This window comes from Megalobrama amblycephala, linkage group LG11, assembly GCF_018812025.1.
Source record: "Megalobrama amblycephala isolate DHTTF-2021 linkage group LG11, ASM1881202v1, whole genome shotgun sequence".
NCBI classification, from domain to species: Eukaryota; Metazoa; Chordata; class Actinopteri; order Cypriniformes; family Xenocyprididae; genus Megalobrama; species Megalobrama amblycephala.
In genome coordinates, this window is record NC_063054.1 from 24656914 (window position 1) to 24683054 (window position 26141).

Genomic DNA, 26141 nt, shown 5'->3' on the forward strand with positions numbered 1-26141 from the left:
TGTTGACTTCACATGGTTTTAAAAAAGAAAAGTTTCATTAATATAAAGTGTTAGTTCACCCAAAAATGAAAATTCTGTCATTTATTACTCACCCTCATGTTGTTCCACACCCATAAGACCTTCCTCTTCGGAAAATTAAGATGTTTTTGATAAAATCCGATGGCTCAGTGAGGCCCCCAATGCCAGCAAGATAATTAACCCAGAAAGCTAAAGACATATTTAAAACAGTTGATGTGGCTACAGTGGTTCAACCTTAATGTTATGAAGCGATGAGAAAAAAAACAAAATAACGACTTTATTCAACAATATTTAGTGATGGGCAATTTCAAAACACTGCTTCATGAAGCTTCGAAACTTTACTAATCTTTTGTTTTGATTCAGTGGTTCGGATCGTCACGCCCCCCAGTGGTGAACCATTGAAATTTCTAAACACTTATGACGTAACAAAGCCTCGTTTACTGAAATCATGTGACTCTGGCAGTTTGATACAAGCTCTGAACCACTGATTCAAAACAAAAGATTCTAAATAAAAGTTGTTATTTTGTTTTGTTTTTTTTGGCGCACAAAAAGTATTCTCGTCGCTTCATAACATTAAGGTTGAACCACTGTAGTCACATGAACTGTTTTAAATATGTCTTTAGTAGCTTTCTGGGCATCTGAACGTGTTAATTATCTTGCTGGCAATGGAGGCCTCACTGAGCCATTGGATTTTATCAAAAATATCTTAATTTGTGTTCCGAAGTTGAACGAAGGTCTTACGAGTGTGAAACGACATGAGGGTGAGTAATTAATGACAGAATTTTCATTTTTGGGTGAACTAACCCTTTAATCACTCCGAAAATGTCATGGGGTGTAACCATAAAAGTAATGTTGATTATTATTTTTTTTTTAAAAAATAGTTCTTTAATATATATTTTTCAAGGTTAAACTTTTAGAAATTCAGAAATTAAAAACATGCCCATCACAAAAGAGAAGTATATAAAGTAACTGCATGAATTATTTTTTAATGTAAATTTTTAATAAAGTCATTGATCCACATCTTCATACTATATGTACATTTTAGTATTATTTAATTTCTTAGTTAGACGTCAAATCAAATCTGCTAAATTGTACATCACTTAAAAGCTTGAGACAGTGAGGAAAAGAGAGGGCGGTGGCATAGGGAGACAGGGATACTCGCTGTCCATAGCCATGGAAACCTGAAGTTTCTCCTGCATGGCCTTTATCAAGATAACAATCTTGTGGGTGTGTTGCTATGGCAACAATCCAAGCCAGACGAACCAGCTGCATATGTTTTTTTTTTTTTTTTCGTGGAACAACAACACACTTCAGACGCTTTGGGCCGTCATTACATACCCAACCAACAGTACAGCTAATGACCAGAGACAGAGGCTTCACAGTACTGGGGCAAAGGCTGTCTACAATCAACACCCCCAAAGACCACCCGATACTGACAGCAAACACTGTAACTGTGAACTGTAATTTAAAGTATAAGTATATTGTAAGCTGTTTCCTAGAGATTTAAAGATCAATTGATTTATTGGATTTCTGTTCCAAATATGTGAATGCAATGAAACATTGAAACATCAATCAGAACATTCCACTGAATAAACCTTCACTATCATTCAGGCCCTGTTTACACTAGTGCATTTTTGTTTTAAAACAGCATTTTAAAATGAAAACGATCCTCGTCTACACTGGCGTTTCCACAGCGTTTCAGAAACAAACTCCCTCTACGCTACACGGCCAAAAACGTATGTTCATGGACACGGTTTGCGCGTACAAGTGTAAACAGTTGCCTCTTGCACAGTATTAAAAAAAATTATGAGCTTAACTGCACAATGGCTGCTAAAAATTACAACAAAGCCAGCAAAAATTGCAGTCCAGTCTCCATGTTATTGTTTAGAAAGTCATCAAGGATACGCAGAGCGAACGTTTTAAAATTCTTTTAAACGCATTTTAAAACGAAAACGCACTAGTGTAAATGGGGCCTCAGTGTTGTCAAAACAGTTCATTGCTAATCATATTTATTTTAAATCATTAGCTATTGACTAGGGCTACACAATCTATCGCATGTTACAAAAAATAACTTCTTAGTGCATTTGTTTTTGAAATGTTATTTTTTTTTATGTGCAGCTTGTCAATGAAGTATGGCTCCAAATGCTAATCCATCTGGAAGCACTGCGAGTTTCGCATAATGTAGCCTACATATGAAAAAACAACACGAGTCAAACATCTTTCCAGACATGAGAAGCATTTATTAACATCCAACAAAAGACAACATTTAATAACATGTTTTTACTCCAAACTCACTTCAATGACAGTTGAGCATCCCTCTGTGAGATGATGTGGCTTCTTACACAAAATAAGGCAGTCGTGTGTTTATTATATTGTTGCAGGCTAAAATGCTTGATTTTGCGGCACGTTTTCTTAAAAAATGCGATGGAATATGCGGGATATTTTTGCAATTTTATGCGATGAAATTGCGGGAACTTGCAAAAACTGCGGTTTGATGAAAAACAGAAAAAAATAAAAGGTGATTCCCCCAACACCCTGTTCTCACTAGGCTACTACTTTAATGTAAAGAGTAATTTCCTATTACTTCCTATGATAAGCAAGCATACTAAATCACAGAATATTTAAGTTCTCATTCTGTTTTATTTCAGAACTTAATTAACACATGGCTCAAACTTACAAAACATTGAGTCAAACAAGTTCTGTAGCTTTACAAAAGGAATATGAGTTTGTAGAAAGGCGCTATATAAAATAAACATATTATTATGAATATCCAACAACTTCTATAAAAATGAGTAAATAAAATATTTTTAAAAATGTGTGCTTCTTCCTGCCTGCTTCCGCTGCTGCTTTAACCATCCTTGGCGGTGGCAAAGTGAAAGTGGTTTTCCAGCGTCAACACTCAGTTGCACGGAGTGCAAAATGTTTTGCCCCCACTGTCATGTAACACACCGGGAAACTGCTTTGCGCGGTCTTTTGCGCTTATTTTTATTGGCAAATGTGAATGATTTGTGTGCTTCATCATGGTTTCATGGTTTGCAGATGATGTTCACGTCGCGTAATTACGTCACTTCACAAGGTTCCCATGGCAATAGGGGGAAAATAATGGCGATTTACTAGTGTGAAGTAAACGCAACATTTTTCAACTTTCTGCTAAGATATATGTGACTTTTATGAAATCATGCTAGCCCCGCTGAAATCTGCAATTTATGCGGCGAAAGTGCGGCATATTTGAAAAAATGCGACCCCCGCATAAATATGCGGACTTTGGCTGATTATGCATGAAATCAGGCGATCCAATAATCGCGTTTTTCTGGAGGGACTGCCTCTGGCTTTCAGATTGAGAAGCATTTACTATTGATCACAGAGCCGTACAGCTCTGACAAGATGCGCATAAAATAATCGCAGCCTTTGCCAAATCGCGTGCAGTTTAATCGCGTTAAATCATGCAGCCCTACTACTGACCTCTTCAAACATTGATTGGCCCATCTCTATTGCTAATATATAGGTAAGTCGGTCGGTAAATCTTTGGCGATGGATGGATGGATGTTTTTTTTTGGATGGCAAGTATGTCAGTCAGTCATGAATTTAAAAAAAAGGCACTACTTTTCTAACATGTCATCCCAATCCTTGGCACAAGGTTAAGACTTTTCTTTAAAGCTCCATGTCTGTAATAAGCATGTTCCTTTCAGACAGCCCCAGTGGAGCGCTGCTATTCTGGGCCAAGGTAGGCGGGTGAGCCCCTGGCTTCAGTCAGGGTCCGACACATACGTATTTGCAGAAGGCCTTGATTACAGTCATCCAATTCAGGGTCATTATCGTAATCGCTAGTCGGTGTGGGTATGGAAAAACAGCGTACTTGATTAGTACCACTGAGCTAACAATTATGCGCATGATTAACAGGGTTAATTAGCAGTGTAGAAGTAAATGTGTAAAAGGGACAGAGTTTCATCAACTTTATCCAGGAGGATACAGGTCTGGACTGGCATCGGGAACTGAGCCAGGATATCAGAGTGAACAATCGAATCCCACATGCTTGTGCCACACAGTACAGTATATTCATGCTATTCTCCAGACACTTTCAAACATGCACCCACATACAGACTGAAAGAATGCAACCTGTGTAATTCACACATCACTGACGCTGTCCTTGCAGCTCAATGTGACAGTCATGATTGGGGTGAGAGAATAAAAGGCTGAGTGAGAAAGCAATGAAGGAAGATGGGAACAGAAAATCTGTTTTAAAGGAACACTGGGATCTAAATGAAGGACAATTCATAGCTGATGAAACACTGCCACTCAATCCCTTAAGACAGCTTTTAAAGGCTAAAAATAAAATGTATAACTTTTTGGCTGGAGACACTGTATATTTGTTTGCCATTCTATGGTTTCACATTTTTTAATACTTTTTAACATACACATATGCATGTTTTATTTGCTATAAATATATTTTTATACCTAATATCATAAATTGAATTCTTCCTGTAAAAGAACTTCTGTTGTTACCTTGTTTTTTCCCAGGCTGTAGGGCCTGTACTATTTGTGTACTCAAAAATGTCCAAATGTTTAGTACACAACTGGAATGTCCAGATAATGTCACAAGATTTTTTTTAAACTTCCTTAAGCAAAAACTCCTATGAGCTATAGTTTTTAAGAGTCCTATAAGATTCTAAGATGAAAAGAAATGAAACAAAGAAGGAGATCTAGTCAGCTTGGATAAATATGAACAATTAAATATGTACACTTTAAAGATAAATGGAACTTCTGAACTTTTGCTCAGTTTCATAATACTAAATTGAACTACTCAATCAATTCAACACATAACACACATATATAAACTTCTGAATGCCTAAAGTGTGACCCCCTGTGTGTCCCAGTAACAATATAGTATATAAGTTATGTCAACCTGACATTCATGACATCCTATTAAAGAAACAAAGAGCACCTCAGCACATCAGAGATATATTTCTTAAGTCTCAAACAATCAGACAATACATTTCTCATGTCAGAGTGCAGAGTTTAAGGTGCAATATAGATAAGCGATAAGGTTGTTTATGCCCATCTTGTTAAATTTAGACTTATACAGACGCACATAAACCATCCCAGCCTTACAAATCTTCACGATTCAATTTCACAGGACGCTGACGCACATGACACTGAAATTAAATTGAAAACTGCAGTTGTCCATTTGTTTGCGGTGGACTGTTGGTACAGTATATTGAATTAAACATGCCTCCATGGTCCTATTGTGCTCGAGGAATACTGCAGTGGAAAGACATAATCTGTCTTTGGGGAAATATAGGGATTGCAGTGTGGGTCTTCCTCTAATGACACCATGCATTGCAGCAATGGGAAGAGAGAAAGTGTGAATAGATTACAGACAGCTCACCTTCTAGCTCTCAAATGTCTCAGGAGCACTTTAGTGTGAAAATGCGGAGTCATTCTGAAGCATATAAATTAACCCTATAAAGGCTGGATTTCTAAAGGCCTCTAAATTAGCTGCTCTCTAAACTTTGCTGAAAAACCTGTTGTACACAATCTTCAACATGCCTCCCGCCCTCTGATTGATAGTTCATCAGGCCTTTCAGTTTACATCTAAAAATATCCACCTTCAGGTCGTGGTCATGTGTCTTTTTACTTTGAAATCTACCTTGAAAAGTACTTTTATATCATTATTATTAATATTTCAAGATGAACATTTACTGGATTAAAGCAAATTAAAACAACAGAGCTTTGATCGACCAAGCATTTTAATATCCTCTTACTAAGACATAGAGTGACAACTGATATTTATATGCTTTTTTTCATAAGTGGCCTGTCATACTGGTATAAAATCTCATTATTTAAAATTACAAAAATCTGCACCAAATTGAATGTTTTTGCTCAGTTTGGGACTATAAATAAAAGTGAAGTTTTTTTATCTTCTTAAGTGTGGAGCTCCATGTTCTCACCATAGCACACTACAGTATATAGAACATAAAAGCCTGATACAAAACATAAAACATATGCAAACTTTTATTTTATATTCCGTCTAAAGTTTCAATAAACTTCAAAAAAAAAAAAAAAAAAAAAAAACGATTTTTCCTACTATTATTTAATATGTCAGGCTTTGCAGGGTTAAATGCTCTACATGGTATTGTATATAGGTGGGAAATTGTATAGGAACATATTATCAGAGAACAACAGAATAGCCTATGGTATATCACAGACTTGCAGATGTATGTAAAGTGCATACAAAGGTCATAAGCAGTGTTAGAAGAGCTGTGTTGTTGTTTTCCCCCCCCTTTGGAGCACCAGGCAATCTGCCGAAAGTGGTTTTATAAGCAACTGAACGCAAGAACAGTTACACAATTCTCCCTCGTTCTATGTAATTTCATACAAGAAAGAAAGAAAGAAAGAAAGAAAGAAAGAAAGAAAGAAATTTTATGACTTGCTTGCATTCCATAACGTCACGTCAAGGTTTCGGTTGACACATGATTTCACTTCCCTTTTCAGCAAAGCATGTTTAGTTACACAACACTGGAACTGTAGGACTGTTTTGTCACAGAATCAACAAAGATAACGCATATGTGATAACTTACAGATTGACTAGTAAAGTCAGGCTCCTTCTCAACATTTTTAGCCACGTTCCTGTCCAGATCATGTGGTAGGCAGCTTACCATGAAGGTTTTGAGACCCAGTCACAATGGCATAAAGCATATCGCTCCCCTCCCTTCTCTCTAGTCTCACAACATGACCTACATTGCGCTAGTAATTATGTTCGCTACTCCAACGTGGTGACAGTAAGCTAGAGCACGCAGTTATCCTGGGCTTTCAGAAAGTTTAGCGCCTTCTTTCCAAACTGAATTTTGGCATTTATTCAGCGGTCATATGGCCAAATGTCATGTAATTTTTCATTAACAGTTGCGTTGGGGTGCGTAACCGTGAGCATATCATCTGGAATCAGTCTCAATCTGTGTCCGAATCATTCAGAGTCGGCTCTTTTCAAAGATCCAACTGAACCGGTTCACATAACACTACTGAACGAAGAACATAAGACTCGTAATGATGCGAGTGGGCCAGTAGTAAAGACCATTTGGAGTGAACTGATGGATTTGTCTTAAAAATTTGGTACAAATACAACCTCTAAATATGTTTACAAGTGACTGACAGTTTTAGTTTTCAACATGCATAGAAAAGAAAGGTTTTAATTAAACTCATTCAACCGAGACATGTAAAACAGCAGTAAATGTTGAGTTTAATGTACTGTAGTCTATATGCAAATTATTTCTATAGTTTCTTACAAACATAAGTAGGATGCATGAAATTGCACAAGTATGCTTTAAATCAAGTTTTTTTTTTGTTTTGTTTTTTTGCTGCGTAACCAATGAGGTTCATTCTTGCTTATGTTCGCTGATCAATGTTTACATGTGAGTACAAGCCTAAATTAAATCTGTCATAATCATCATAAAAAGAAATCGAGTCTCTTCTGAGAATTTGGACTAAACCGCTCAACTCATATGGATTAGTTTTACGATCTCTCTATGAACTTTTTGAAGCGTCAAAGTGGTCGTTGCAAAGGCAGTCAATGGAGGAACAGACATCTCTCAGATTTCATCAAAAATATCTTGTGTTCCAAAGATGAACAAGTCTTACGAGTTTGAAACGACATGAAACGAATTTTCATTTTGCTGTGAACTATCCCTTTAAGTGTTTAATCTGTGAACGATTACGATTCTTTGAAACTGTTCAAAAGAACCGAATCTCGGAATGGAGTCAGACTTTCCATCACTAGTCTCTCAAGCTCCGCGTTACATCAATGTGCGTATGATCGAATTCTTATTCAATGTCGAGACAAGTAAACTTAATATTATAAGGGTGGTCACAGGCTATACAAAACACTCTAAACGGCATGGTGGTTTGTTAAATAAAAAGATGATTTAAGACATTTCCATTTACACGTCCTCCTTACCTGCTATGTCCCAAAGCTGTAGCCGCACTAGTGTTTTGCTGTCCCAGTGGAGGACTTTGAGTGCAAAATCCACGCCTATGGTCGCTCTGTAGTGTTGCGAGAAGAGTTGATGCACGTATCGTTTGATGATGCTCGTCTTTCCCACACCAAGTTCCCCGATCACCAAAACTTTAAACAAGTACTCCTTACACTCCGACACAGACCCGCCTGCCATGCTGCCAAATGTCAGTTATGAGAGAGGAAAGTTTGGGCAACTTTGACTAACGTTAACCACTTCCCCTCTACTCCCTCAGACAGTTTGGAGAAGTGCTTTGGGTTCGGGGACTATAGTAAGGAAAGTATTCAAACAGAAAGCACACGCTCCCTCTCCTCCCACCGGACAACCACCTGATAAGTCATAGGACCCGGAAATATCACGCCTCGATTGGATTGCTTTGCTTTTCATCCGCTTGGGCTTTGGGGTCAAAGAAATAAAGAACAACACACACAAAGACTCATGCGCTGCAGTCTGGTGAGTCGTAAAAGTGGTTGGATTTTAACGTGCAAAGATTTCGTAACCTCATATTTGGTGTGATCAAAAGCAGACAGGAATAAATGATTAAACAAAAACCTGATGTACCATTTAGACTGCATAAAATACACAGCATTTGTGGTGATGTGGGGTTAGAAAATGTTGCTTTATGAAATAAAGAACACATTAAAATCCCATTTCAGAGATATTAAAGATAATGATAGCATGTCATTATATAACTAAACGGATACTAAAATGTTCCTCGATTCTTAATGGTGTATTAACCACTTGTATTTGCAATTCATAAAACAAAGTGTATAAACATTCTGAAGCTTGGTCTTAAACTGAAAAGGTGGTGAATAAACTAATGACAGCATTAGATATAAAATATTTATTTTACAGCATGATTTGTCCTGGCAAAAAGAGCATTTCCCTCATTTTTAAGTTTAACCATGTAAACAGGTGATCTGTCAATTACTTTACATTGAACAAATGATTCTGTTCCAAACAACTTACACTAAAAGACCTAATATTACAATCCATTTTAACAATTACAATATGTAAGATATTCAAGAATATTGTTCTTTTGAGAGTTGCATTCTAATAGTCCTGTGAAACTTAAAGCGTTACAGTCACAAATTCATGTGATAATCCTACGCAAGATTGGCAGTAAATGCTACAAGTTACCACTAGAAGCAACTACTCATAGACAATTTAAAAATGGAACATTTAAAAGTTTGTAAAAGTTGCTGAAAAGTTACTCCAGCTTCAGTTCCACCATATACGTCCCTTTATCACAAAGAGCAAGTTAGAAGACATTGTTTTTAAAACTTACAAATATCTCACATTCTAATCATAGAAACATATAGCAGAAATACAAAGACACCATCTGTGTGGAAAACAATAGATGGCAGAACAGTATACAAACGTTTGAAAACATTGCTCCCCTTTTCAAGGATGAGTTCACACATGACACAGTTTCTTTTATTTACCTTGGCTCCACATTTACGCTAAAATAGTATTCTATACCTAACATTACAATCAGCATTCTTGCCTTTGACTCTAAGCAAAAGCACAGAAACTTACATTTGGGAGCCACAAGGAAATTGGAAAATACCTTAGCTGGGAAACTCCACGTCAACCAAGTGAGGTTTATTGTGCGCACATGGTTTCCTTGTTTCATTCGGACTTGTCCACGGTTACTGAAAACTGTTTAAAAATGGAAATCGGATACTGAAACCACACTGCAGCCTGATATGAGATGTGTGATTTACGTGTTGTACTTATGTGCTGTCTACATCCAAAAACCCTCATTTTTCCATCATTGACATTTTGTTAGCAATAGTAAGTAAACTTTTTAATAAGAACCAAGTCCAGCTACATTGTCCAAATGCACAAATTCCCAGAAAGTGTGTCTCATCCTGCTAAGAGTGTAATAGTAAAGCAGCAAGCTGGCATTATCACTCCTGGACTGACTGTCGTGATGCCATTTGCCAGCGGATTTCGGGCACAGCAACACAATAATATTTGGCACTCCAACGTTCTGCAGCATTTTGGAAAACGGATGCTGCCAGCGCTGCCTTGGAGAAAAATATTCCCAACAGGATGTCCCATTTGTTAATTTTATGGTCCTTCTTGCTTTTCCACAACATTTTGACAGAGACTTGCGAAGATAGCAGAGTAAGCAAGCAAATGATATCCCGCAGTGATCGACTGATAAAAAGCGCCGTCCTGAGCGTGTGCTTTTACAGTGTAAAAGAGCTCTGTTTTGGGTTGTAGTTCATATTGTGGGAAAAGGGAGGGTTGTTATCAGAGCCGGGGGATCCAGGAATGGACCCCCCTGATCGAAGCGAATCCCTGAAGGGGGAAGGTGGAGTGAGCAGAGTCAGCTTACTCTGTGCCAACTCTTCCTCCACACCTTCCTCTTCCTCCTCTTCTTGTGTGGCACTCTCACACAGAAACCCCTGAATGAGGTCGAGAGCTTCCATTTCAGAACCTTCCACAGGGAATGCCTCCCCCTGCAAGGGAAGAGGCAGCTGATTGGTGGACAATTTATAGGCGACGGGGCTCGACTTGTTGCCCGTGCCGATTACAAATTGGTCAAAATCAGGAACTGTAGAGCTCAGAGTGTCCACCAGCCCCCCTTGAGGACAATCAGTGTTGTGGTCTATTAAATTAGGGGGGGAATAGGAAGGTGGTACCATTCCCTCCTGGGTTGTGGGATGTTGGGGACCCCCATCGTGCCCCTCGCTGAGGTTGTAGAGTTCCTTGTCTTCGGGGTGAGATCCGTTGGGGGCTGTGGTGAGACCAGCATCATATTCAGACTGGGGGGGTTGTGAGGCATTAGTTAGGGGTCGGATGACCGCCGTCTGACTCTGGCCGACCGCTTGCCTCCTCACATGCACAGACAGTCTGTGGAACACACTCGACCCCCTCCCCTGGGGTCTGGCACCTGATTCAGACCATGACACAGACTTTCCATTAGGACTATGAATGAAACAGAGACCCAATGTTATTCCCATGGAGAAACACCAGAATGCGACACAGAGACAGAGAAGAACATGACAGAAATATGATCATTATGCATGTCATCATTCATACAATTGATACAATTATCAGCCATAAAACTCTCATGATTAGGGTTAGCACAGGATGCGTAACTCAACATTGTTAATTCATGAAGTCGCTGACAGAGACCTCCCTCAAACATGCTAATTGCATATGCTCATAATGACCTGCTTACAGAGCATTATGAAAGCCACGATGGCTCATTCTCTGCCATCCCTTCACTGCACTGCTCAAATTGAACGTCATGCAGTATGAATAAGGGCTTCATGGAATTCCCCTCAGTTTCAGGTCAACGTGGCATTCGCTGTCCGCTCTTAGTGTAATTAAGTTAACCGGACAGAGAGGCCTCAGAGCTGAAAGCTGCATCAGAATCAAGGGGTGTTCACACTGACAGCGATTTGCAGCAGCAAACTGGAAGTCATTCTTTTTCAATGAGAGTGGATAGGCTCTGGCGATGCGATGTGGGTGTGTACGGTGCCGCGTCAATTTAGAGAAAAGTTGGTCTATGCAAATGAGCAGTGACTCAATGCAGTTACCAGCGACTACCAATGGAAGGAAAGTTTATACAAACATTAAGGTTTGTGCAAATGAGCGTCGACTCAATGTGGTGTTTAACCAAGTATTGTGTCAGCATTAAGAAAAAGTTGTTTATGCAAATGAGCAGCAAATTGATGTGCCAGCTACCAATGGGAGTTAAGTTTATGCAACTGTTTACATTTACACAAATGAGCAGCAATTCCATGTGGGTGTGTGGCGCGTCAATTTAGAGAAAAGTTTAAAGGATATTCTTCAAGTGAAATCGAAGAACGAACTGATGTTACCTCATTTCTAACAAAATCAGGCCAAAACGAACTTCGTTTGGAGTTTATTTTGGGAGTTCGAAACAGCTTCACAGTGCAGCGCTTCCATGTTCTATGTTAGAACGGCGACCCAGTATTGGCCACCTCCTGTGTCAGCATCACACGCATGCATTGTGGTGCTCATGTGAACAGCATTGGCCAGTACTGAGCCAGCGTTCTGACGTATAACACGGAAGTGCTGCACTGTGTTTACTGCATAGGAGATGGAAGAGAAGAAATTGTTGAATAAAGTCGTTATTTTTGTTTTTTGCCCACAAAAATTATTCTCGTCAATTCATAACATTAAGGTTGAACCATTGCAGTCACGTGGACTAATTTAACAATGTCTTTACTACCGCTCTGGGCGTTGACAGTGGTCGTTGTGTTGCAGTCTATCAGAGGTCAGATAGCTCATGGATTTCATCATAGATATCTTAATTTGTGTTCCGAAGATGAATGAAGGTCTTGAGGGTGAGTAATTAATGACAGAATTTTTATTTTTGGGTGAACTAACCCTTTAAGTCTATTCAAATGAGTAACGACTCAATGCTGTTACCAGTGACTATGAAAATGATCAGCAGCAAGTTTGATTCATGCATAATCATTCATATTGTTCATGATATGATGCACTATGATCTGCTGTGATCTATAAAAATGTTATTTTAATGTTGTAATGTTACTTTTTAGCAGCCAGATTCCTGTTAATACGTCTCAATTGTGATTAGATTTTCTAAAGCCCATTATTAACTTTGTGGCATCCAGCAGTATGAACGTCAACTAGCACAAAACATTACAGCAACCTCCAGTGATAAAATCGTTGTCAGTGTGAACGGGGCATTAGAAGGGAATAGAATATGGGAGCTACAGCCTCAGAGAACTGGGTTAAATTTTTAGTCAGGAGAAAGTTTGACATGGGGGGGGGGAGGCACACTCAGAAGTGGGTTAATACTGAGGAGGAGAGAGAGGGGGACTAAGTGGATGGGTAGTTTGATGAAAATTAGGTTACATTTTGAAAGAGGATTCAGCACAGATAGAGGACGACCAGATAGTGTCAGTCCCTAGCGAAATGCTACGTACATACTCTTGGTTTGCAGCAGGTAGAAAAACATGGGAGAGACAACTCAAATACACACACATGCTAGAAAGAACACTTTCAGTGCTATCACTGCAGTCCAACTTGTTGGTGTGCTACTGAGAAAGAAATACTATTATTTTATTTCCATACGTTTCATAGCCTGTATGTGCATTTAGCTGATATTTCAGAAATGTGACTCAAACCTATTATTAGGTGTCACTCACTTGGTAGTGCCGGTTGGATTGTTGTTGTTCTTCTTCCTGCGAAACATGTTGAGGATGCTGTTGCTCTGGCAGGGAGCTGCCTTCCCATCGCCCACGTGCATACGAACCACGTCTGAGGTCGTGAAGGCGCTGCGTACGTTGCGCTCAGGCTTGGCGATGATGATGTACATCTTGGGTGTGAACATACAGCCCAGTGCTACGGTAACACTGAGACTGACGGAGAAGGAGGTGGTGATGATCTTGTAATTGGAGCCGAAGTAGATGGGAACAAAAGCCAGCCAGATAATGCAGGTAGTGTACATGGTGAACGCAATGTACTTGGCTTCGTTAAAGTTAGCCGGCACATTGCGGGTCTTGAAGGCATAGTAGGTGCAGCTCATGATGAGCAGGCCATTGTAACCCAGTGGAGCCACAACGCCCACGTTACTTGTGTTGCAGATGAGGAACACCTCCCTGATGCTAGGGTAGCTTTTCACCGGCTCGGGGGGTTCCAGCACGATCAGCGTGATCTCCACAGCCAGCTGAAGACTAATCAGGACGGAGGCGATAACCACCTGGGCCCAGGCACTCATGAATCGGGGCTTGCGTGTGCAGATTTTCTTCTTGCTGCCGGCCAGGATGCGTGCAATGCGGTTGGTTTTGGTTACAAGAGCGGAGTAGCACATGGAGGACGACAAGCCCACTAGGAGGCGCTGCAGGTAGCAGGAGACCACAGTGGGACGTGCAATGAGTGTGAAGGGGCAGATGTAGCCAAGAAAGATGCCCGCCAGGATGATATAGCAAAGCTCACGGCTGGAGGACTTTACCACCGGAGTGTCACGGTACTGGATGAAGATGAAGGTGACGAACAGCGTTACCAGGATGCCGAGGCAGGAAAACACCACTGCGATGATGGACTCCACACAGCTCCACTCTAGGTATTTGAGCGGGAGAGGCTTGCATTCTGGAATAAAGCAAGCAGATAAGAAGTCACGATGGGTGGAAAATAAATGAATAACAACAGCAAATAAAGAATTGGACTTCTGGATCTGACAATCTTCTCGGTAAAGATTCTATGTGGTTTATTTACTATGCGTGTGAGTTTTGATGTCATAACATTGGATCACTGATGAAGAAAAAGGACAAATCTTAAAAAAATATAGTTAAAAACATGTTGGTTTCATATATGACTTTCAAGAAGCTTTGTTGTTATTCATTTAAAATGACAGTGTAAAAAGTGATTCTATAGTTAATATCATATTTCCCTATATGAATGCAGACTTGTCTTTTTCAAATACTAATAAGCAGCGAGAAATGGAGTAATGGCTGCTAAAAAAATTTGCTTTGCCATCACAGGAATAAATTACATTTTAAAATATATTCAAATCTAATTTTTACAATAGAATTTTTAATAAAATAAAGTTATTTTAAATTGTAGTAATATTTCACAGTATTACTGTTTTTTATTAAATAAATGCAACCTCAGACTTCTTTAAGACAAAAAAAAGGTACTGTATGAATTACGTTTTTAATATATTTTTGAATAAATTAATAGAAGAATGTCACGTCACTGACCCTTAAGCATATGCCCCACTTTTTCTGTTTGTGTTTCATTCTATGCATTCTTCACACTCTAGTTCTCTATGACAAAGCTTTCTATACATCTCTAAAGGGTCTCACTTTCACATTCACTATGACAGAGCTTTTTCTCGACCTCAGATCAGTCTGTCTCTCTGGTAATCAGAATTCCCTGTTGCTGCTCAGGTTCCGTGGTGAAACTGTTGAGCCTGACACACGGCTGCTGGGTACTAATGGGATTCCAGCCTCACCGTTATCCAGCTCTGCTCGCTGCTGCAAAGAGCTGTCAAAATAACGCGCGGCTCACAGCCCAGAGGGAGAGAAAGTGTTGGGTGTTGGGTAAGGAGGATGCAAAGGGCATAGAGAGGAATGATACGAGAGTAGCCAGCAGGAGAAATGGGCTGAACAGAATCTAAAGCCAGAAATGTTGCCAGAACACAGCAAATATATTTTTTGAGTTTGAGCTATTCTTAATGAAATAGCGGTCTAAATATTTTAATTAAGAGCTATTTTAATAATGTATGGATAACTGGGTGGGTGAATTATATGTAAGCAAAGTCTCTTACCTGACAGTTCGTCATCTGGCCACCAGCCCAGGTCACAAGCTCTGCAAGTGAACTCATCCTGAACATATTCATTATCTTTACATGTAGTGCAGATCCAGCAGCAACTCACTTCACCTTTACGGATCACCTACAATCAGAAAACCAGAACTCTTACAACTGATGTCAGATATGGTAACACGTCACAACTCTAAAAGTTAACATCAGTTTATTCATCTTAAAGGGTCAGTTCACCCAAAAATGAAAATTCTGCCATTAATTACTCACCCTCATGTCGTTCCACACCTGTAAGACCTTCGTTCATCTTCAGAACACAAATTAAGATATTTTTGACAAAATCCGATGGCTCAGTGAGGCCTCTATTACCAGCAAGATAATTAACACTTTCAGATCCCCAGAAAGCTACTAAAGACATATTTAAAACAGTTCATGTGACTACAGTGGTTCAACATTAATGTTATGAAGCGACGAGAATACTTTTTGTGTGCCAAAAAAACAAAACCAATTTATTCAACAATATCTAGTGATGGGGGGATTTCAAAACACTGCTTCATGAAGCTTCGAAGCTTTACGAATCTATTGTTTCGAATCAGTGGTTTGGAGCGTGTATCAAACTGCCAAAGTCACGCCCTCCCCAGTGGTGAACCATTGAAATTTCGAAACACTTAATGAAGCCTCGTTTACTGAAATCACGTGACTTTGGCAGTTTGATTCAAAACAAAAGATTTGTAAAGCTCGGATGCATCAGGCAATGGAGGCCTGACTGAGCCATCAGATTTTATCAAAAATATCTTAATTTGTGTTCCGAAGATGAGCTTACGGGTGTGGAACGACATGAGGGTGAGTAATTAATGGCAAAATTTTCATTTTTGGGTGAACTAACCCTTTAAATTAACTAACAATAGAAACTTTTATTTATATTGGTATTAATATATAGAAAGTAACATTAATAAATTAATAAAAGACACAAAATATTAGTTCATGTTAATTATTACATTAACATTATTATTATTATGTATATTTTAGTTATTTATTTTTCCAGAAAGGGTTAAAAAATGCGGGGAAAATGTACAATTGAAATTGTATGAAGCTTTTAGTAAATGGGGGGAGGGGAGGACATTATTACATTACCTATTACACAAGTTTTTAGTAAAAAAAAAAGAAGCTGTTTTTTATTTAAAAAAAATATCTAGAAATTCGATAAATTATACATTTTCTTGAGATGTTAATTTACTTGCATGAAATATTAAGATTTATATTAATTCTATTTAATAAATACTTTTAATTAATACTAATTCACTTTTTTGAAGAACAAAAATCAGCCAGTGCAGTAAGACAAAAATAAAAACACTAAGATGTAAGATATATTCATTAAAACAAGTATCATAGTGTTGCTTCTCAAGTAAATTTATCAAAGATGTCAGTTTTTTTATTTTTTAGTTAAACTGGAATCCATAAATCTGAAAATATTTTAGAATCTGTAGAAAATATTTTAACGGTAACACTTTACAATAAGGTTCATTAGTTAAACATTAATTAATGTATTAACTAACATGAACTAACCATGAGCAATACATTTGTCACTGTATTTACTAATCTTCGTTAACATTAGCTAATGAAAATACAGTTGTTTATTGTTTGTTCATGTTAGTTCACAGTGCATTAACTAATGTTAACAAGATTTTAATAATGTATTAGTAAATGTTGAAATGAACATTAACTAAGATTAATGAATGCTGTATAAGTGCAGTTCATTTTTAGTTCATGTTAACTAATGAACCTTATTGTAAAGTGTTACCATTTTAACTAACAAAAATTGCACACTTCAGCTTTAAAGTGCTTTCATCTGGAGGAACGGACAGTAATTTACTATGCATACATAATTGTGGCACATACACACCTTGATCTGTCCCTTGGAGCACGGTTCGCTGCAGACAGATCGGACCATCTCAGTGCGGTTCGTCATGAGTTTGTAATCACTGATGCTTAGGAGACCTTCATGCCACGACCCCACATTAATGTAATCAAAGCGGCCCATCTCCTCCACATACTGTAGATTCATAATGTCATACCTTAGATAGAAAAAAAGTCAGAGAGACAGAGAGGTAATGATATGGGTAGATAAAAAAAAAAAAGAAAGAAAAAAAGCAAGTCTTCCATAATAAGTAGCTCAGCACTGCTGAAGCCTCGGGACTAGCAAGAGGCAGAGTTCACACTTTTACCATGTTCACACATCCGAGTCTCTCAACTTTGCATCCTCCACCTGGGATATGAATCCACAACCTCCCGAGTGCTCAGTCCACTCATCCATACTAATGACACTCCCTTTCTTACAGATGAGGCAAAGTGTCACAAATGCACACATGTACACAAGGCACTGGCAGTCTTGGCAGCAGTGGAGCTGTCAACTTTTGTTCGTGTATAGCCAGGGTGACAGGAGCTGACCACATCAGGGTATTGGAGTGGAGAGGACTGAAGCATCTCCTTGAGACAGGCAATCTGTTCCACTCCAAGCCCATTACCATCCGATACGCACCTCTTTGCATGTGTTGGCTAGGGTGCCAAATCTAACCTGAGAGGGTGCATGATCAATTGTTGCCTTAGAGCGGGGCTGGGCAACTCTGGCCCTTCCAGCCAAGTTTAGCTCCAATCCTGATCAAACTCACCTGAACAAACTAATCAAGGGCTGCGTCTGAAAACTTGGGTAGCTGTTGCCTCGCTGCCTCGCAGCGATTGCGCACAAAATTACCTCACATAACTGATTCCGTACAGACTTCTGAGGCAGCGTGACAGTTTAATGATCTACAGCAAAAAACAGCGAGCTTTGGTTATAACTAAGCAAATATTTCATTTCTATAGTAATTTCCCGCTAGAAATAACATCAGAAGTGGAAAATGTTGGTCAAATATGTACATTTACACACAAACTGAGCACCAACCACAATGTTCAGATACCGTCTTTTTAACTAGAAAGCTACAGGGAGGTGTGTTTGATCAAGGTTGGAGCTAAACCCTTCAGGAAAGTGGATCTTGTGGGCCTTGAGTTGAGAATGGGTATTCAAAATGGTCTGTGGCCATTCACACTGGCCATTCAGGTATGAGTTGTCATACCAGAGGTCGCGTTAACCGAAAATTATCCGTCATTGACGAAATTTTTTTATCAATGACGGAGAAATCTGAAGGTCGTCCGTCACGTTGAAAGATTACACTGAGGGTGATCTATTGTAAATTGTAACTGTAATTCTGTCCAGTTGGTGGCGAGTGAGCTCCAATGTAGCAGCAGAGCACTGGATCCAGAACAAAAATTAAACTAACGTACAGGCGAGCGCCCAGAAGCTAACAATCTATCACGCCACATTAAAGAGCGCCAAAACTGTATTTATTGCTTGAATTTCTTAATGAAATGGACAGAATTTGAACTTCCATATCAAAAGGAACACAAATCATTAAGGTTTTTTGCGATTTATTGGATGGGAGGCGCACTATGTACTGTTTATTCATCAACTGAAAACAGCATATAGCCAAAAGATCGACTGGGATTTACGAATCGATATTGGTCTTATGAATGTGACCAAAACAGCAAGGAGACATTTTAATTGTTTATTAATAAAGTAATGTTTTCTGAATCAGTGTCAGCTGCAAAGTTGACATTACTGACTCTCATCATCTCCTCATGGACGCGCCTGGAGAGAGAATGCACATTTCATTCGGTTTAGTCTAATCAGAGTATTTCTTTTCGTTTTGAATTATTTCGTTTTCGTTATAGTAGATATTTAAAGCTTTCTATATATTATATATAGAAATTAGAGATTATATATATATAAAATTCTCATGTCTGTGAGGCAAGCAGCCTATACGCTAAGTTTCGGTTCATTTAGCCTGTAAGACGCTTTCCAGTTCACGCGCCAGTGATCGCGCCCGCGCCTCCATGTCCTGATTATATGTTCTTCTATATTTGCTTCTTATTTATTACATCCAGGCAACTGGTTGATGAAACATTGATTAAAATTAAGATACAATTTTTAAAAAAACTAAATTCACTTTAAAGAAAGGCTTTGTACAAAACAAAACTTAATGAAGTGGTCAAAATCATGTCTGACCCACTCCATGTCTCCCGATATATTGCGCATCTTATGATGCATCTTACTCATGCTGTTCACTTTTCATAATCAAATAAATGAATTTCAAACATAACATAGAACTATTTAAACATACATATGAAACTACGTTACTTTCCCTGGTAATTAGTTACTTTTATAATGATGTAACTCATTTACTAAATGCGTTACTATTTGTGAGAAGTAACTAGTAACTATAACTAATTACTTTTTTTAAATTAACGTGCCCAACACTGCTGCGGGGTGTGTTATTGAACATGAAAAGTTACGCATTCTAATCTGTTAATCTGTTCTTCAAAATACATGGATAAGCCTATATCGTCCTGCAGGTTCATAATTAAAAATGAAAATGTGAACAAAAATAAAAGCAATTAAATGTGTTATAATTAAAATATGAAAATTAAAATGACGGGAAATAATAGATTTTGACGGAATTTTTACGACCCTGTCCGTCAAAATGACGGACAATGTTAAAGTCTAACGCAGTGGTTCCCAAACTTTTTATCTTGGAGTACCCCCTGAAGGGATTACCATCCTTCTGCGTACCCCCTCTCTTCCACTTCGACTGCAGTCACACCTTTGCCATTAAGGGACAATATTTGCCCCCTAAATTGATTTTCCAGTGCATTTTTTTTACCTTTATAAATAACTTTATAAAATAAATAATGTTTTAAATAAAAAATGTTCAATAGAGAAATACGCAATGATGGTAAAACTAAGTAAAACTTTTAAATATTAAACTAAAACCGCCAGTAGGTGGCAGCAAGTCACTGTTTTTATGAGTGAATCATCGAGTCATTCATTCAGTAACCAATGGCTGTGAATGAATCATTGAATCACGAAACACGGACGTGTGTTGTAGTTCTGCTGTGGTTTTCGTCAGAACTATTATTTCACTGCAAAATGGAGTAAATACTGACAGTACTGTGTTTAAAATGTAGGCTACAATTTTTTTTTTTTTGACATGTTGCATAATAATGTCACGTTTGCAGTCATGTGGATATTTGGGAACAGTTGCATTCTTGCTCGTTATCATCATTAAATACAAGAACTCACACAAGGTATGTTTTTGTATCGAAGAAAGTTTGAGTCTTAAATCAAAATGAATCCATTATCTGTGTCTGTATTTGTTCATGCGAGTAAGTGCTAAATCTCCACTTTTACAAAGGTGCATTGTCGAGAATGGCAGTAATTTAGCGCGATTTAAGGCAGCAGACTGCGCACAATCAATCATATGCATGCTGCTTGTGTGGATAGAGTCATTTTTGACTGCAAATGATGAGGTAATCTGATTAAATGTACTGGATTTACGACATTTTGGCAATTAGAAATGCATGCTTGATTTTAATATTATTTTAAGCTAGAATTAAATGAACTACTCAGCATTTTGTTCGCGTACCCCCTATTGTCACCTCACGTACCCCCAGGGGTACGCGTACCCCAGTTTGGGAACCACTGGTCTAACGCAACCTCTGTGTCATACTGACTTTAAACTTGCTCTGTTCCAAAACCTAGTGAGCTGGCTTGGTATACAGGCAGTTGCCTTCTAAGGCACCTTCCTGAAACTCATTGAAATGTCAGATTTGGAACACTCTACATAGGCAGCAATTCCGCACACAGTTGGGTGTGATGTTAGCATGTTGCTAAGCTAAAAGTGTGATACTCCAAGCATAAAAATACACAACACAAATATTGGGTTATAACCAGTGTTGGGCACGTTACTTTAAAAAAGTAATTAGTTATAGTTACTAGTTACTTCTCACAAATAGTAACGGAGTTAGTAACTGAGTTACATCATTATAAAAGTAACTAATTACCAGGGAAAGTAACTATTGCGTTACTTTAAAAAAAAAAAAAAAATATGCCAAATAAATTGAATGCCCCCAATATTACATATAAGTCTAAGAATAAATTATTCTTGATGCGACTCCTGACTCATGATCCGCTCTTGCTCACGACATGAAATTTCTCTGTACTGTGTTGATAGCCATTAAAGAAAACGTAGTTTCATATTTATGTTTAAATAGTCCTATGTTATGTTTTAAATCCATTTATTCGATTATGAAACGTGAACAGCGTGAGTAAGATGCGCAAATATATCGGGAGACATGGAGTGGGTCAGACATGAAATTAAACATTTTTGTTTTATAGAAAGCCTCTCTTTAAAGTGAATTTCGTTTTGTAAAAATTGTATCTTAATTTTAATCAACGTTTCATCAACCAATTGCTTGGATTTAATATATAACAAGTAAATATAGCAGACAATAAAATCATGACATGGAGGCGCGTGCGCGATCACTGGCGCGTGAACTGGAGCGCGTCTTATAGGCTAAATGAACCGAAACTCAGAGGCTGCTTGCCTCGCAGACATGAGAAATATATCTATAGAATGCTTGAAATATCTACTTTAACGAAAATGAAGTAATTAAACACGAAAAGAAAGAGGCTACTCTGATTATGTAGCCTAATCCGAATGAAATGTGCATTATCTCTCTAGGCGCGTCCATATGAGCAGATGATCAGCAATGAGAATCAGCAATGTCAACTTCATCTTTGCAGCCGACACTGATTCAGAAAACATTACTTTATTAATAAACAATTAAAATGTCTCCTTGCTGTTTTTGTCACACTCATAATCATTACTTTTGCCGGTTCTTTATGGCAATTATGCGTGCCCTTAAACGCTCCTTATTATGGTTTATTCTCTCCAGTATTTAAGAAATTAAATTAATATAAATGTGATTAGTCAACTAATAGTTTAAATGAACAACTACTAGTCGACTAGAAAAAAACTAATTTCACATATTTTCGATCAAGCATCAAAAAGGGTATTCTGGTTTGAGCTCGCGCTTCGCGCGCATGCTCTGACAGACACACACACAGCGCATCATACATTATTATCAGTTTAAAATTATATTTGTGTATGACTAACCGCAGCACACACCAGAGAAAAAAACTTTCCAGGTCCTATGGCTGAGAGAGAGCTTACTCGGATTAAAACCGTTTCAGTGAGCTCAATTATAGTAACACGGCATTTTTTTTGTCAGTAACGCTAACGGCGTTGTAATGGGAGAAAAAGTAATTCGTTTGATTACTCGTTACTGAAAAAAGTAACGGCGTTAGTAACGCGCGTTATTTATAACGCCGTTATTCCCATCACTGGTTATAACAAAACTGGTCTACGGTGGTATCAAAGCATGGTCAGGCTTGTTTTACAATGGCTTTGGGCATTTTTAGACTTAATGACCAGCTGCTTGTCAAGCTTAATCAGCTAAACACCAGCATGGCCATGCTGGGAGGTCATATAAAAAACAGCTATAACCAGCAAACCAGCTTAGGCTGGTTTAAATTGTTTGTTTGTTTGTTTGTTTGTTTTTCATCAGAATTTCAGCACATGCAATAGTGTTTGGGTTAACGTGTTGCTAAGCTAATACCATGATACTTTAAACAGAAATACACAGATTTGGGCTAAACAGTCCATTTTTATTTACTCTAAACTATTTTAGTAACAATTTTCAGTACTGAATAAAATAAGTTTATTTATAATCAGTATATCTCCCACTTTCTCCACCATCTTTGATTTTGATTTTTCCAACCCTTTTTTCGCATTTTATGACCAAAAGGGCACATAACTATTAATGATTAAAGGGGCAGGGCTCAAGGGCATGCCACCGTCCATAGGTAGGTATCTTAATAGCTTTTGGAATAGAGCACTAGTACATACACATTATTCTTGCCATTTACCTCCCAGGTGAGTCTCCATTTACATCAAAGTAGATGTCCTCCCCAGACACCCCGGTAAAGGAGGTCTTGAGTATGTAGTCCAGCAGCTTACTGCCATCAATGGGATCCATCGCCTCACACAGGCCAACATGGTCTGGGCAGAGCTCTTTGTGCATATCATGAAGACCATGAGCCATTGCATAAATCGCATTGATCACAAAGCCCATCTTGCTGTCCTGGACATAGTTGTCTTTCAAGCTCTCATTTCCTGTCGGGGAAAGATTTTAAATTAGTGTGAGCAAGATTAAAGTAAGGATTATTGTCATATTTGTGCCACTCTGCCTCCATCCATCCAGGATTTTTTTTTTTGTTTATGTGTTGGAATTGCTGGCAATTTAGCAAATAAAAAATTCTGATGCTAGATGAATTAAATTAAAAACTAAGTATAGCCAGAGGCTCTGTGCTGTCAACATATAAACAAATATATTTGCAAATTTCTCATTATTATAGACTGACTAAAGGCAGAATGTCACTTTGTCTTAATGTTATATATAATTTTATGCCCCTAATATTAAAATATGATCAAATTTAGAGAGTGACACTGAGAAGAGAGTAAATAAAGCGAAGGAGAGTCCTACTGGCAGGCTGGCAAACTACATGCTTTCACTTAGTTTCATATCTTAGCACTGGCAAGCCACTGGACAAAAGCCATATTCATAAGCCAGCTGATGGAAAAGCCATTCCAGTGCTCAGAGGCAAGAAATACAATTATAGATTCATTAAATAGAATTCTCATTTAAATGCAGTTCCTGGAAGTTGTGCACTGCAAAAATAAAAATTCTTAATCAGTATTTTTGTCTTGTTTTTCAGTAAAAATGCCATCCTTAAATCTAAATAAATTCACCTGAAAAGAAAAACTGGCATTGCCATCAGCAAAACGTTTTAAGCATAAATTAATATGAATTTAGTGAGATTTTTGCTTAAAACAAAAAATAATTGGTCAGTTAGGTAAGAAAAATAAACTTAATTCTCTGAAAATAACTTTGAATAATTTATGCAGTTTTGCTTCTCAAGAAAATTAGTTTTGTTTTAAGGATGTTTAGATATTTGTACAGGGGGAAAAATAGAGATTTAAAAAAAAATATTTTTTGCAGTGAATAAATCAACCAAGTGAACTTTTCACTCACACACATGCAGACAGTGTGGGTACCTCATTATTCCGTGACTGTGTATTTTTTACGCATTCACTCAATTTCACTCTCTCTCTCACACACACACACACACTTTGTGACGGCATATTTCTCCTTGTGCAACAAGCTTCTCTTGTGCTCTGTGCCATTAAGCCAACCCTACAAGCAGCACAGAAAAGCTGGACTGATATCTTGCTTTGGCAGTATACAGTCTGACTTTGCTTGACTTTTAAACTAAATTGAAATCTTCTAGAGATACAGCTCATGAAAATGTTATGATCGATATCAGTCTGATTGCTATCCAAGTGCATGGTTATAGTACAACAATAAAACTTGAGACAAAGCACAGCCTTAGGACAAATTATAGCACACTTTGAGCTCATTGTCCATAGTGTAATTAAGGATATGTTTATTTTACGGAGTCTGCAACTTTATAAATGACAATGATGAAACTACTAACTGATGTTTTCCTGTCACAATTTCATTTCTCATCTTCACTGTATGTGATGTAACTCTCTGAACTGCACATCATCTTCATAACTGAGAATAGCTCTGCCAATCAAATAAGCCAAACACAGTCCAACCTATTGTGCTGTCTGTTGCCATAGTGAAGTGCTTCTTCAGTGCAGGTATCATAACATCATAATGTCTCTCATCAACTCTCACTTACCACCATGATTGTCTTTCAGAAGAAGAGAACAATAACAAACTATAAGCTCTTGTCAAGCAATCAAAAAATAACCTACATTTCATATATTTAGGTTGTAGTGATTAATTAGTAAATTACATTAAGATTATATTTGTTCTTAGTTTCTGATTAGTTTTATGCAAAATACAAATTTAAAAAAATATAAACTGTGGCAGAAGCATCATGTTTTTCTCTCTCAAGCGCTATCTCCACAATAAAATATTATGTATAGAACAAACAAACAAAAAAATTTAATATCTATTTTTATGTGGACAAGCAAAGGTAACAAGCAAAGGGCACAACTCAGTTTACCTATATCACCTTTTAAAGCGCCGACCAGAGGATAATTACATGAAAAAAAATGGAGGGAAATATACAGGGTTACCATACATAATTCAGTAAAATGTCATCATGCACATATTTTCCTAAAAAACTGAATAATTAAATCAGACAGACGTCAGTTATGCAAAACAGCTAATCTTTTTCATTCAATTGCCAAACTGACCATATATCATGAGCAAAAGTAGACAAATATATCACCTTTACTTGTTCTCCATTTTAATTAGGCCTAATATGAAATGTTACACATGTCTTACATATTCATATCAGATATCATTTGATATCTTACATGTCTTTTTTTACCTGTGCAGATTTTCTGGTAGTTATGGTTCTCCTGAGGATGACCGGGAATGCGGCATTGGAAGCGGTACTGCCAGAACTCAGCAAACCATGGGTTCCTTGTGTTGGTGTCCAAACGCAGCTTCAGAAAGTACTCATTAAATGACTGAACTTCTTCCGTTTGCAACTTCATTGTGATCCCACCATCTGCTTCCTGCTCATATCCTTCTACCACCTCATCACGATCTGCCCAGCCATCACTTTAGGAGAAAAGAGAGAAGGCATTTGTGTCATAATGATCCAGCTTTTTTGTATAAACACAGCTTTCATATTTCATACAAATGAGATTCAGTAAACCAGTGGGCACCAAAGCATTTCACTGTTGAGCTTTGAGTAGTTGTGCATAGTTGATCTAATTTAATCCCGAAAGATAAACTGCACATTTTAGGATTTTGTAAACATATGGAACTTTTGAACAAATAAATCAATTCAAATTATTACG

At 37.9% G+C, this 26141-nt stretch overlaps 2 protein-coding genes and 1 long non-coding RNA gene across 6 annotated transcripts in view; 1 reads left to right on the plus strand and 2 right to left on the minus strand.

Annotated features, from left to right (window-relative positions):
* Nucleotides 1-8348, minus strand: part of rab32a (RAB32a, member RAS oncogene family) — a 26333-nt gene extending 17985 nt beyond the window's left edge. The window contains exon 1 of the mRNA XM_048206913.1: nucleotides 7967-8348. Within this exon, the coding sequence (XP_048062870.1) occupies nucleotides 7967-8180 (214 nt within the window). The 5' untranslated portion in view covers nucleotides 8181-8348. The remainder of the gene's footprint in view (nucleotides 1-7966) is intronic.
* On the plus strand, nucleotides 8335-26136 carry LOC125278095. Its single transcript, XR_007187050.1, has 2 exons — nucleotides 8335-8477; nucleotides 25672-26136. It is a non-coding gene; the product is annotated as an uncharacterized LOC125278095 (long non-coding RNA).
* Nucleotides 8854-26141, minus strand: part of grm1a (glutamate receptor, metabotropic 1a) — a 45176-nt gene continuing 27888 nt past the window's right edge. For 2 of the 4 annotated variants that reach the window (XM_048206909.1, XM_048206910.1), the window contains exons 4-10: nucleotides 25664-25899; nucleotides 25334-25342; nucleotides 23165-23411; nucleotides 17204-17375; nucleotides 15307-15433; nucleotides 13184-14126; nucleotides 8854-10964 (exon numbers count right to left, since the gene is read on the minus strand). In XM_048206909.1, coding sequence (XP_048062866.1) covers nucleotides 10223-10964; nucleotides 13184-14126; nucleotides 15307-15433; nucleotides 17204-17375; nucleotides 23165-23411; nucleotides 25334-25342; nucleotides 25664-25899 — 2476 coding nt within the window. In that variant the 3' untranslated portion in view covers nucleotides 8854-10222. The remainder of the gene's footprint in view (nucleotides 10965-13183; nucleotides 14127-15306; nucleotides 15434-17203; nucleotides 17376-23164; nucleotides 23412-25333; nucleotides 25343-25663; nucleotides 25900-26141) is intronic. The other 2 variants (XM_048206912.1, XM_048206911.1) reach the window with 2 other exon arrangements.